Source organism: Desmodus rotundus, chromosome 4, assembly GCF_022682495.2.
Source record: "Desmodus rotundus isolate HL8 chromosome 4, HLdesRot8A.1, whole genome shotgun sequence".
Classification (NCBI taxonomy): Eukaryota; Metazoa; Chordata; class Mammalia; order Chiroptera; family Phyllostomidae; genus Desmodus; species Desmodus rotundus.
In genome coordinates, this window is record NC_071390.1 from 130,323,622 (window position 1) to 130,337,331 (window position 13,710).

A 13,710-nucleotide genomic window follows, 5' to 3' on the forward strand; every position below is an offset into this window, starting at 1 on the left:
TGGTTATACTAGCCTCAGGGACTCAGTTACAAAAGGAACAGCCTCCCCTCTGTTGTCTGCCCCCCACTTGCAAGACCCACAGGGGTCATTGGACAATTAGAGAACCTTGCCTTCAAGCAGGGAAACGGAGCGATGTGGGAGCTACCTGGACATTATTCGGCATTGCATATGAGCATAAAGACCCTTTTGGAGTCTTCTGATTTCCATCTCATTATTATCAAAATAATTTAAGACCAGAGAAGTGACCTTCTTACATTCTGGCAATCTCAAACTAGTTCCACACAGCAGTTATTTTAAAATATAAACATATTTAAAGGAGTACAGGGAACATCACTATAAAAGGTGGCCAAATTAAGCCATCAGGTATCTATTAAGCAAAAACTATGGTATACTGAACAGACCATGAAAGGGGATAATGTTTTGGCAGAAACCTTAGAGATCATAGTCTCTCATTCTTTTTCCCCCCCAAATTATAAGAGAAAGTTTATTTAGAAATTTACAGGGGTAGTGGAAGTGAGCCAGCTGGGCTGTGTGGGCTCAGGAAACAAGTCACAGAGGCAGAAGAAGGGCCCTTGGAGCTTAGGAGTGAGAAAGGCAAAGATAAAGCACCCAGGGAAACAGGAGGGGCAGGGAAAGGCCTGGCATGATTGCTGAGCTGGAGAGGACCTCCACACAAGGCCTGGTTCCCTGGAGAAGGAGATACCAACAACTTGTGCCTTTTCTTTTTTTTTTGCTCATCTGAGGATGGTGAAGAGGAGGGGACAGGAAAGCCTCAGATGTGCTCCCAAGAGAGAGAGTGCAGCTCCTTTTTGAAAAAAACAAAAACAAAAACAAATTCTTTATAAAACAGTCAACTTAAAACAGTTAATGAAGTACCATATTTTAAGAACTGGATTTCTTTATTTGTATAGCAGACTTTTAAAAAAGCAAATAGTTATATGTAATTTGACATCTTTCCCTCTACTCTTTTATCAATGTACCCCAGTTCATAATCTTATTCATAGACTCCAGTTTCATTGCTCCTTTGTGATTTATGTATCTCCTTAAAAGGTAGGGTCAAAAACCCTCCTTTAAACTTTCAACTAACTTGGTGTCAAAATGCCTCAGGTGTTCTCTTAAACTAGGAGGTAATTAATTCCTTGCCAGTACGAGAAGATTGCCTCTTTATCTTTCCCACCTTATTTCATTCTGTCTTTAGATGAGCCGGAAAGGAAAGTGATAGCACCCTAAAGCACATATGTCTGCAACCTGTCTCTTTATATTCCTTTTTAATAAGAAAGCCAATTTGCATCTTCCCAGGAGGGATAAAGAAACACCTCTGTCTTAATTAACTGACTGAGATAACACTGGCATTTAAGTGCAAAAGTACAGTTTACAGAGGAACTGCGTTTACTGATTTCTTTACCAATGGCTCTAATGTAGAAACTTTGTTTAGATACAAACTGCTTTCTGGTATAGCACAATAATTTAAATTTTGTATCAGAGAAAAATTCTTAGTTAAAGTCACTTTATGACAGGGGAGTCACAGGAGAGGATTTCACTGTGACCAGGAGCATTCTGGGGCGGAGCCGTGGAAAAGCGGGACTGGAATGTGTGCAGGTGAGGGTCAGGCTGATGGGGGTGGGGCGGGGGGTTGTTGAGGGGAGCAGGTGAATAATGGAGCATGAGCACAGCTGAGGGCAGAGTGAGCGCGGTAAGTTTGGATGATCGTGGTAAGAGTATTTGAGATTGATTTGGAAAGGCCTGGAAAAAATTTGGGATGAAGCATAAAATCAGCTAAAACATATATGTATATTGAGTGCTTCCTAAGTGCCAGACAGTGCTGTAGGCACTATGGATGCAGTAGTGAAGAGGACAAAGTTTTCTGCAGTCAAGAAACTTAATGTTTATGATGTGATGGGGGACAGAAAATAATGATGTAAATATTGTAAAAGATAATTCACATTGTGATGAAGTTTGATTGATTTATCTCATTGTGATAAAAGAGAATGAAACAGACAAAAGCCGTAAGATTCTTTTAGGTAACATTAGAACAGGCATCCCCTGCACGTAAGTTTAATCTTTTACTAGTTTACATTTACATTATTGGTATTACGTTCTGTATGGCTTTCTTAGTAGAAATATTTTAAAGCCACTTGCCAGTTTCACGAAGTTTGGCTTAGTTAGCAATCTGTTTTATAATCTTCATAATCCTGGTTGTAGTTTAGAATTAGCTGAAGAGGCCTGTGCCCACTTAGTAGCAACTCATTGTTGCAATGTGCAGAAAGTGAGTGACTGAATGAGGCCACCTACCCGTCCCTCCCCGTTGTGGAATTGGCACGTGACAGATTGCCGCCAGACGAAGGCATTGACTGAAGATGCCAGTATCAACTGCTGGGCTCAGTAAATCTTCAGTTCCTTTTTTATTTGTTGAAGTGTTATATGTTACATATATTATGTTCAAATATGTTTTAATGTATTAAACATTATAAATATTCTAATTTTATCCACCCATAGGGTGCACACATCCCACTTTGGAAAGCACCACACTAGAGGGTCTGGGAGAAGATGGCTATTTCATTAAGGGCGGATGAGGAAGGAGACTGAAGTGGCATTTAAGCTGAAACTCAAATGATGATGATGTGGGAATGGCCAACCAAAGAGGAATATTTCAGGTACAGGTGTATCAGTTAGGGAAGTGGAGCCACTCTGAATGTTACGGAAATAAAGGATTTACTACAGGAATCAGATCTAACAACAGATGAGGGAGAATCTCAAGAAGGGAAAGTCTGGGAGGATAGTCAAGGGACTGGAGAAGATTCACTGACGAAGCCATCAGAAGCACTGGTACAGCTGGATAAATAAGAGCTCATGACAGAAATCCCAGAAGCCAAGCCTGTCTAGCTGCCAAACTGGGACTGCTAGGGGCCTGTGGGAAGCCGCTGCTTCTCTTTAACCACAGCCTCTGTGGGAACACTTCCAAGATCTGGTGGAGGGCCTGGGACCATGGTTGGTCATGAGGCCAACAGTCATGGAGACGAGGTGAACACAGAAGAGGGCAAGGGTAAGCTTGGGTCTGTCATTATGTCCAATCAAGAGTAATGGCCACTCCTTCACTTCTCTTTTATAAATTTCACACAAGTATCTCTTTGGCTAAATCTAACCTAGAATCACCCAGGAAAGGGGATTCTGGGAAAGAGGTCCCAGCTTAACCAAGTGGATATATAGCACAGCCTAGCACAAGAGGGAACAGCATATGCAAAGGCCCCGAGAAGGAAATGAACTCAATGTGTTTGAGACACAGAAAGGTGAGGCTGGGGCTCAATAAATAAGGGGGAGAGGAGAGGGGACATGGTCAGAGAAGCAGGCATAGCTTAACTCGTACATGGCTCAGTAGGCCATGGTATGGTTGATGTCATTCTAAATTACTTAAAAATATTTTTTTAATTAATTTATTTTTTAGAGAGAGAGGAAGGAAGGGAAAAAGAAAGGATGAGAGGCATCAATGTGAAGAGAAACATTGATCAATTGTGCCCCGACCAGGAATCGAACTGGCAACCTTTTGCTTTGCAGAACGCTGCCCAACAAACTAAGCCACACCAGTCAGGGTTAAATTACTGAATTTTAAGCAAGGTGGTGGTATTCTGTGAGTTATTCTTTGAAAGGAGCATTCTGACTGTCATGAATGGTGAGGAAGGAAGATGAAAGTTGAAGAAAGGGAGCAGCAGGGAAAATAGGAGGCTATTGTACAGCCTCAGAAAGAGAATCTGATGGCCTGGACTTTGAGTATAAAAATACAGATATGGGGAACTGGTCGATCAGGCTGTTAATCTCCTTTTTCCTACATACTATTTTTTTTCAGTTCTGGAAACACCCTTCATTGCACGGAAGGTGCAGCAGAGGTCAGTAGTCAAGGGTGGAACTGACACTCATTGCTCTGTGTGCACCAAGGTCCACGCTGGGTCTGTTTCTCACAACAGCCCTGAGTGAGGAAACTGATGCACAGGGATGTAAACAGCACATGTGAACCAGGGTCACACAGCTAATAAGTGGTGGGCTTTTGATCTTAACCCAGATATCTCAGAATCCAGAATCTTAGCTCTTTCCACAGCATTTTGCTGTTTTTCAGGTTAAGGCCCTTGTGGGTAGTCATGTCCACAATCAGCAGCTGCCACCTGCCCAAACATCTGGCTTCAACTGTACCAGGCTGATACTCTTTGCCCACTCCCAACCTTCTTAGAGCCCATGCTGCATACCTTCAGCCCAAATTCCCTACACTCTTATGCTTAGATCTGTACCATAATTACTTAAGGTTTTATAATATTTGAACATATATACTATTAGAATATGTAAAAGAGGACATTTTTTGTTTGTGCCCTGGGTGTATATCTCATTGGAATAGAATTATCCTTATGGATTAGAAGATAAATTTCATGCCACATAAACTCTTATAAGTCAATGTTGTTATAAGGCATTGTTGTCACACTTTCCATAGACATTTTTTCTGTCCCCAAAGAGCCCTTTAAAGGGCTTCCATGTCCTCATCTTAATTACACCTTATTTGAGATGAAAGCAAATGATTAAAGACGTGAGAATTACTGTTAGGCATGTAATAGTTGAGGTGTATGTTCAAGACAATAAAAAAGTCAAGATTTGTTTTCTGCCTAATGATTCATTTATTGATACCACTGTCTTAACAAAGAAATTATTTCAGAGTACAAGGTATATATGGTACTACTGCTTTGAACTTAATTATTTGCTTAGAGCATATGCATATATAGATGGTGAGTGATTATCATGTACATATATATGTCATAACATGTGGTTTCTGGTTATTAGTTATACACTGTCCCCTTTACCTGTGAGATGCAGGGGTCACAGACTCTCAAATTAGGGACCATTTAGATTTTTCAGGGAAGTTACATGAAAGAAGCTAGAGTTTCAGGATTAGCTAAGATGCTGTGGGGGTGGGATCACCACTGGCCAGCACTGAAAATCATCTGTGGTGCGAAGAGTAACAAAACTTGGGAAAGTAGATATAAAGTAGGTTTAAATTCTGGCCAAAGACATCCTGTCCTACACAGTTCACTGAATCTCCTCTTTAAGAGAGTGTCTGAGCCCTGTAGAGGTTAACTGGGTACCAGCCAAGTCTCCACTAACAGGATTTGCTGCTCCCTCTAGCTCTTGGTATCTTAAAACCTCCTTTCTTCATGAGACCTGGTGAGGTAATCGATAATCACTATACTTTACAAACTCTGAAAAAAGTTTAAAGACATTTAATGACAATGACATCCATATTTACCTAAAATGAGTTTTCAAAAGGGTGTTAGTGGCTTTCTTGTCAGATCATAGAAAACCAGGACTTGTCAGGAATGGTACTGAAGGAATTTTTGTAGAGGGTGGGGAGAGGTTGGACACTGGAGGATTTCTAAAGCCCTTTGGAAGAGTCTCATTGTAAGATTCTGTCATTCTACTTTCCTTATATATTTTATGAAAACAGTTCAGAATATCCACAAATATTTAAACATTTCCTTCTTCTCTGCTGAAGAGGCCAAGTTAACATCCTGTCATAATAAGACAAGGATATTGCATCATCCCCGGTGGCTGCAGGGACAGTGGCCAGGAGATAATGACTAAAAGAAGTTACCAGGGATTACTTAATATCGAGTAGCCAATAGATAGCCAGCTCCTGCTCTGAGGAGATGGTCTGGTTGCCCTCCTACTTGTAACATCTGCAACTAAGAATTTTAAGATAATCCAAATGTCCGAGAGGTTTCATTTAAGAGTCAGGATCGAACTGAATCTTGAAGCCTGGGTCAAGTGAAGATGAGTGGGGAGAAGACAGCAGGCCTGTGGGGTGTTGGGGAAAGAATGAGAGCTACGACCCAGGTCAGCAAGATTATGGCCTGTGTAGCAGAGGAGGCAGGCACTGAATTGTGGTAGAACAGTGAGGAACTGGCTCGACTGAGGCAAAAAGGAACACAGAAATAACGTGGTCGGCCTGGGCAGGCAAGGTGGAGTCACAGGGCCTCAAGAGCGAGATAGAAGATTCTGAAAGTTAAGTGCTAGTGTTCGCCAGTGGTGGTCCCCAGAAAAAAGAAACAGCATTTCTCTCTCACATACGTTGCATTAGAGGCCTCAAATACAGATGCTGATGGCCATGGCAGCTTGGCGAGGTCCAGCTCAATTCCAAACTGCTTGGCTTGTCAGCATACTGACAAGCTGGGGCTTGCTGGCTTGACTCAATACTCTCTGAGACTGCAGGCTGTGATCTTGGGATCATAGGGCTGCTCTCCTAGTAGCTGTTGAGTGTTGGATGTGTGTGTGTGTGTGTGTGTGTGTGTGAATTGTCCACATGTGGGTGTTACTAAGATCATGATCTTAAGCGTGATGAAATTCAGCTGGTTGTAGGTGGAAAAATAAAAGCAAACAATAGCCTCTAACAGTTCTTAACATTTGGATTTTAAAAGCCACTTTCTAGCTCTAATTACAATTTTATAATGATGCTTTAAAATTTTTAGTCAGATAAACAAGCTTATGGATTAAGGGGCCATCCCCTATTGGAATTATTTCAGTATAATGAAAAAGAACCTTTTTAACACAAAATACTTGTTGGTAAAGTGGTTGCTTATGTAGTCTTCTTTTGAGGACGTTGAGATCCTTTAACTTTTTTGAAATTTCCTGCTTTTTTTGATGTTTTCCCTTTCTTTTGCCTTTTCTTTTGGCTGTCCTGCAAAGAGAGGGGGGAAAAGGGCAATGTTTCTTTATCTTACCTTTTTCCCTTTCTTATCCAATATTTGAACTCTCCAGACCGTGGTCCTTTATCCTCAAAACCGCTTTAAAGTTGCTCCACTCTCAAAGGGGCTCCTTTTGATTCTCTCTTCTTCACCCACTTTGAGGAGGCAGTGAAGTCCTCCCATGGGTCTTCATTTGCCCACTCTCCTAGTTTATTACTACCCTCATCCAACCTTGCTCGCGGCCGAACTGTCCCAAGTACAACGTTCTGAGGTTGGTACTATTATCATCCACTTTTCTTTTACGGGGAGACTGAGGCTTGGAGAGGGCGCCCTGACCAAGGTTGCATATCTAGCATTTGGCAGAACCACTAGCCTGTCAGACCCCAGAAGCCACACCCCCCACGACGTATGCTGTGGTCCTCTTCAAACACGACAGCTCAGAGTGTCACACAGGTTCTTCCCACTTGGCCCTGGTCTGCCTATAACCTCAATCCCTTAACTCCTTCCCTCCAAACTCCACATAAACCCAAGGTTCCCTGAACACGGAAGCTCTCTCATGATTTTATTCTTTCTTTCATGATATCCTTACCCTCCTGGTGAACTACTTACCCTTCAAGACCCAAATCAAATGTCACCTCTTATGAAAACTCTTCCTTAATACTTTCTCCTTGTCCCTTTCTCCAGCGAAATTAATTACTCCTTCTTCTATAATCTTCAAGATTCTTGTACATATTTTTATTTTATATTTCACATTGTGCTTTAATTTTTTATTTTAATATATATTTATTATGTAATATATATTTTTTTTCTGAGAGAAATAGAGAGATAGATTTGTTGTTCCACCTACTTATGCATTCATTGGTTGACTCTTGTATGTGCCCTGACTGGGGATCAAACCCACAACCTTGGCATATCGGGTTGATGCTTCAACCAACAGAGATACCTGGCCACGCCCACATTGTACTTTATCGTTAGAATATTTGCTACAGTAGGAAAGTGGTAGATCTTACTACCTTTCTATCCCTAGTAGACTACTGGTCAATTCAATACGTATTTATTGTGTTGGATAAAAACGATAAGCTCTCTACCCTCATGGAGCCTACATTCCAGTGGTGCGATGGACAAGTGGTCTCTCTGCAGGAATATAGCTATGCCTCAGGTGAGGGCATCGTTCTAGGAACAGAATAGGAGCACAATAATATCAATTTTAAAAATGTACCTTTAAAAGAACTACATAGATTCTTTGTCTTCCAGTTAATTTTTAAGAGAAAGAACATTTTGTTCCTACTTTTCACCAACCTGTTTCTTCCACTCTTTAATCAATTTTTTCACATTTCTTGAATTTGGGTTTAGACATGTTTGATCCCCATTCTTCATTGTAGCACTGCCAAAGAAATAGCAACAAGATGTTTTTTAAAAACTTTTAATAATTTAAGTGCTTCCCCAATTAAAGTGTACTTAGGGCCTTACTATAAGCATCTGATACTTCCAGTCTTTTTCCTGCCTTTTCTTTTCTTTTTATTGTTGACAATAATTACAGATGTTCTGCATTTCCCTCCACCTTTACCCACCTCCACCCAGCCCCCGCCTCCCATCTCCCCTGGGACTTCACCACACTATTGTCTGTCCACGAGGTAGGCATGTACATTCTTTACTAATCCCTTCACCTGACTTTTCATTTTCTAAGTGAGTGAGGGGACATAGATAAATTTCTAGGATAGCACATAACCATAAATTTTAAAAATCCAACAGGTATATGCAATGGGAGAAATTCATATCTAAAGATGATATTGGTCTTTTTATTCTGGAAGTAGCTATTTATGCTTAACTGAAGAAGCAAAATAAAATACCTACTTTTTGCAAAAACAATAAAAATCAGCATGAATTTTGCCAAAATTTCTAATGAAACTACTTAAAACATAATAAAATGTTATTCTAAAACAAGATTAACAGACTGGTTGAATTTTTTAAATCACACAGCAGACTCTCCAGGAATAATTCAAAGATTATTTTCTTTAATTTTTCAGTACACTCTGAGACTAAGAGTAGCCATTCTCCACATCATCCTTGATTTAGGTTTCAAAAGACTTAAAGTATTTACATACTTCAACCTAGAAATTCTACTCTCTAGAAAGGTATTATTAATAGGAAAGAATTTAAGACACAATATTGCCATAATGAATTTAATTTCAATAGCAAAAAACTGGAAGTAACCTACATTTGGGCATTGATCATACAGATTATGGTACATCCATATGCTGGAATATAATTTGGCCATTAAAAATAACATTATTAGAAAAAGATGATATTATTACAGAAGATTTACTGACATGAAGAAATGTTCATCACATAGTGTTAATGAAAAAACCGATTACAAAACACTAGGTAGTGTATGATTTTATTTGTGTATCTACATTGTATTTATAAATATATGTATATATACTTTGTGTTTATATATGTATACACAAAGCAAATGTGAGAGATCTGGAAAACTACATATCAAGGAGTTAACAGTATTTGTCACTGGATGAAAGAATTATAAATATTTATTTTCTTCTTTTGGGTTATCTGCATTAAACATTTTCTACAATGAACATGTATTATTTTTGTAATGTATAATCATTTGTTCCTAATCTCTACCAGAAATTACTTAGTTTTTTTTTTTAAAGCAAAGAAAAAAGTAGGTCGGATTTAAATAGAAGCAACAATCTGAGTTTTAAGGGTCTGTATGGGCAAGCATTCCGAGAGTAATAATCACAATAAATTTAATGTTTCTGCCAATATGACACATGCACGTTGGATGGGATGTTACTTACATGATTTCAGTGTTGTCACAAGAAGGGCTTGGGGGAAACTCTTGAAGGTCCTTTAGGGCTTTTAAGTGGATCAACCCTTGTTTGTATTTGATGCAGGAACAGCGTCCATTCCTCATCATTGGAGATCCTGAGGGAAAGAGAATGGGTAGCACACACTGATCTAGGGCAATGTCTCAACTTCGGTGATCCATAAAAATGATGTATTTGACTTAGTCATGGTTACTACTACCATTTACTGAGTGTCTAATAAACATTGCCACAAACTTTTGAAGTAAATATTACCTCCATTTTATAGACAAAAAGCTGAAGTTCAAATAAGTTAAGTAAAGAACAAAGTCATTCAGCTTTTAGGGGGCAGATACAGACTTTGAGTCCAAAGGCATTGCTCTTAACTACCACATTATACAATCTTAGGAAAAAAGATATTCACAATATTTAAGAAATGCCTATCGCAGGCCAGACACACAGACACCTAATTCATGTGTGCTACATGGACCACAGTTCCCTAAGCATTTCCCAAAGTCCTGTACTATGTGACCTTAGGAGAATATAGTTGGTGTTGGTTTGGACAGAAAGCTCTACGTATAATAAACAGTTATCACCACCATTGTCATCCTCTCCACTGCCTCACTTTTCAATAGTGCTTTAAACTCTTGGAAATTCTTTAAAATACACTATCTTCATTCTTTTTTAAAAATAGATTTGAGAGAGAGAAAGACAGGAAGGGGGGGAGAAAGAGAGAAAGAAAAGGAAGGAAGGAAGGAAGGAAGGGAGGAAAAGAAAAGAAGGAAGGAAGGAAGGGAGGGAGGGAGGAATCGATTAACTTGTTATTCCACTTATTTATGCACTCATTGGTTGATTGTTGTATGTCCCCTGACCAGGGATCAATCCTGCAACCTTGGCCTATTGAGATGATGCTCTAACCAACTGAGCTACCCAGCCAGGACTATCTTTACTTCTTAATTCTTTTTTTTAATTTTTAAAAATATGTTTATTAATTTGAGAGAGAGAGAGAGAAACATTGATGTGAGAGAGAAACATTGGTTGTCTCTTACACAGACACCAGCCAGCACACTGGCTGGCTCTGTGACCAGGGATTGAACCCACAACCTAGGTATGTGCCCTGACCAGGAATAAAACCCCCAACCTTTTGGTGTACAGGACAACACTCCAACCAACTGAGCCATACCAGCAAGGGTTTAATTTCTTCTTCATTCATTCATATATATATATATATATATATGTATATATATAATATAATATAAGATGTATAAGAATTATATGTCAATTAAGAATTACATAATATATAATTATATATATTATTAAAAATATATACTTACTCATTGCTTACTATATGCCATACATTATGAGATAGGTAGAAAAAGCATAACTATAAAATCTCCATTTTACAGCTGATGAAATTTAAATCTAGAAAAGTTCACTAGAACTTTTGCCTCAAGGTAACAAAGATAGATAGTAAACAGATTAGGAAATTTTTTCTGATTATTGGATCTTTAATTGGTTAAGCACAGACACTTACAACATGCCAGGAATTCACACACTAAGACTGAGAAAACTTTTTTAATTTGGAAAGTCTAAGATATGAACTTTGTATAATATATAACATCACTGAGAAGCTTTTATGAGTGACTCATATCACTTTCTGATGCACAAAAAGCAATCACCTCTACTGGGCAAATCAAGAGGCTTTTACAGCAGTTTAAACCTCTGACTTTACTAACCTCATGTAACTCTGAGCTCCTTACCTTGAACTCCAGTCAGAATCAGAAAGGTGATATCCAAAAGCAGAAGAGCACCACTTTTCTTCATAGTGGTAGAAGGAAGTTCTACTGAGTCAGTCCTCTGTTGGATTTCAAGCCTGAGAAATTCTTTAGAGAACATGCTTTTGGGAATCATATTTATTTAGGAAATACTTTTCCCTCCTAAACTCTGATTGGCTGGTATTCTTAGCTGATTTATGCTAATCAGACAATTCTGCTGGGGGAAACCCTCTCTCAGATCCAAGGGAATTTCTGCAAGCTTTACTTCCATTTCACATAAATGGATGGCTTATAGTAAGGGATGTGAAACCAGTATCACTGGCAGCCTTCAGTATACTCACAGCTGCTCACCCGGGTGAAGAATAGGTTATATAATTACTATAATAATATCAAAAAAATAAGAGTTGGAGATGTGTTTTCCAGATGGGAAATATCAAAGTCCAGATAAGTAATGCACTTTTCAAATTTCCTTACTATTTATATCATACATGGCTTTATTTATGTTTCTTAATCTACTATAATAAATTAAAAGGCATCTTAATTTCTTCCAGGGCGAGATCACTTTTTACAGTGCCAAGCTCATTTTGTTATTTATGCCATTTATGATAGTTTATTATTATTGCTATTATTATTAGAGTAGTAGTATATTTTATTGATTATGCTATTACAGTTGTCCCATTTTTTTTTCTCCCTTTTATCACTCTCTGCACTGCAACCCTGATGGATTAAAGAAGTATTAAGAATCCTCCCTATTTATGCCTGAGCTGTGAGCTTTTATTGTAAGAATGAAATATAGGTGTGCTGTCTCCCGGGGAGAACTAGCCCTTCTCCACGGAAGACTAAGCACCTTTAATTTTTAACTCAGCACCTGTAAACACTGATCGTTCCCTTGGGGAAGAACTGGCTATTCTCCTGGAGGGAATGGTTGGTCAATCGACTCACAAAAGGCCCTTGGCACGTAGCCCCTTCTGTCTAAAACTTATTTAAGCAGAACTCCCAAAGTGAGACTTTGGAATCCCAAAGGGCGCTTTGCTCGGAACTTTTCCCAGACAAACCCCGAATGCGGCTATCTCCAGGATTCCCCAGCATCTGTCCTTGGGTGTTGGTGATTTCTTATCTGGTGATGTATGCTGCTCTTGATTCTTGCTTTTTCTTTGCTCTTGCTTAATAAATTGCTTAACTATTCACCTTTGACTTGGGGGTTTTATTGTCTGTGAATCCTAACTCCAAATTAAGTGGCCACAATCTCATATGTGCCCCTTAAAAGCACAACCCCCCCATCCTCCAGCATTACCCCTCTTAGTTCATATCCATATGTCGTACATATAAGTTCTTTGGCTTTTTAATTTCCTATTCTATTCTTAACCAGCCCTTGTCTATTTTGTACCTACCATTTATGCTTCTTATTCCTTGTACCTTTTCCTTCACTCTCCCCTCTCCCCTCCCCGCAATAACACTCGATGTGATCTCCATTTCCGTGATTCTGCTCCTGTTCTAGTTGTTTTCTTAGTTTCTTTTTGTTTTATAGGTTCAATTGTTGATAGTTGTGAGTTTCTTGTCATTTTTCTGTTCATAGTTTTGATCTTCTTTTTCTTAAATAAGTCCCTTTAATATTTCATATAATAAGGGCTTGGTGGTGATGAACTCCTTTAACTTTACCTTGTCTGGGAAGCACTTTATCTGCCCTTCCATTCTACATGATAGCCTTGCTGGATAGAGTCATATTGGATGTAGGTCCCTGCCTTTCATCAATTAATACTTCTTTCCAGCCCTTTCTTGCCTGCAAGGTTTCTTTTGAGAAATCAGCTGATAGTCTATGGGAACTCCTTCGTAGGTAACTGTCACCTTTTCTCTTGCTGCTTTTAAGATTCTCTCCTTATCTTTAATCTTGGGTTATTTAATTATGATGTGTCTTGGTACGGCCCTCTCTGTGTCCAACTTCTTTGGGACTCTCTGAGCTTCCTGGACTTGCATGTCTATTTCCTTCACCAGATTGAGGAAGTTTTCCTTCATTATTTTTTCAAGTAAGTTTTCAATTTCTTGCTCTTGCTCTTCTCCTTCTGGTTCCCCTATTATTTGGATGTTGGAACATTTAAGTTGTCTCCGAGGTTCCTAAGCCTCTCCTCACTTTTTTGAATTCTTGTTTCTTCATTCTGTTCCAGGACAATGTTTCTTTCTTCCTTGTGGTCCAGATTGTTGATTTGAGTTCTGGTTTCCTTCCCTTCACAGTTGGCTTCCTGTATATTTTTCTTTACTTCACTTTGCATAGCCTTCACTTCTTCCTTTACTTTGTGTCTGTACTCAGTCATTTCTGTGAGCATCCTGATTACCACTGTTTTGAACTCTGCATCTGATAGGTTGGCTATCTTCTTTTTGCTTAATTCTTTTTCTGGAGTT

General features: G+C 39.0%; 1 protein-coding gene across 1 annotated transcript; it reads right to left on the reverse strand.

The window, feature by feature from the left end:
- Window positions 1–4,640: 4,640 nt before the first annotated feature.
- CXCL9 (C-X-C motif chemokine ligand 9) lies at window positions 4,641–11,441 on the reverse strand. Its single transcript, XM_024577244.4, has 4 exons — window positions 11,299–11,441; window positions 9,533–9,659; window positions 8,016–8,100; window positions 4,641–6,709 (listed from the first exon to the last, which is right to left on the reverse strand). Exons 1-4 carry the CDS (start codon window positions 11,432–11,434, stop codon window positions 6,608–6,610), a joined length of 450 nt encoding a protein of 149 aa, XP_024433012.2. The 5' UTR covers window positions 11,435–11,441; the 3' UTR covers window positions 4,641–6,607.
- Between the last annotated feature and the right edge of the window lie 2,269 nt (window positions 11,442–13,710).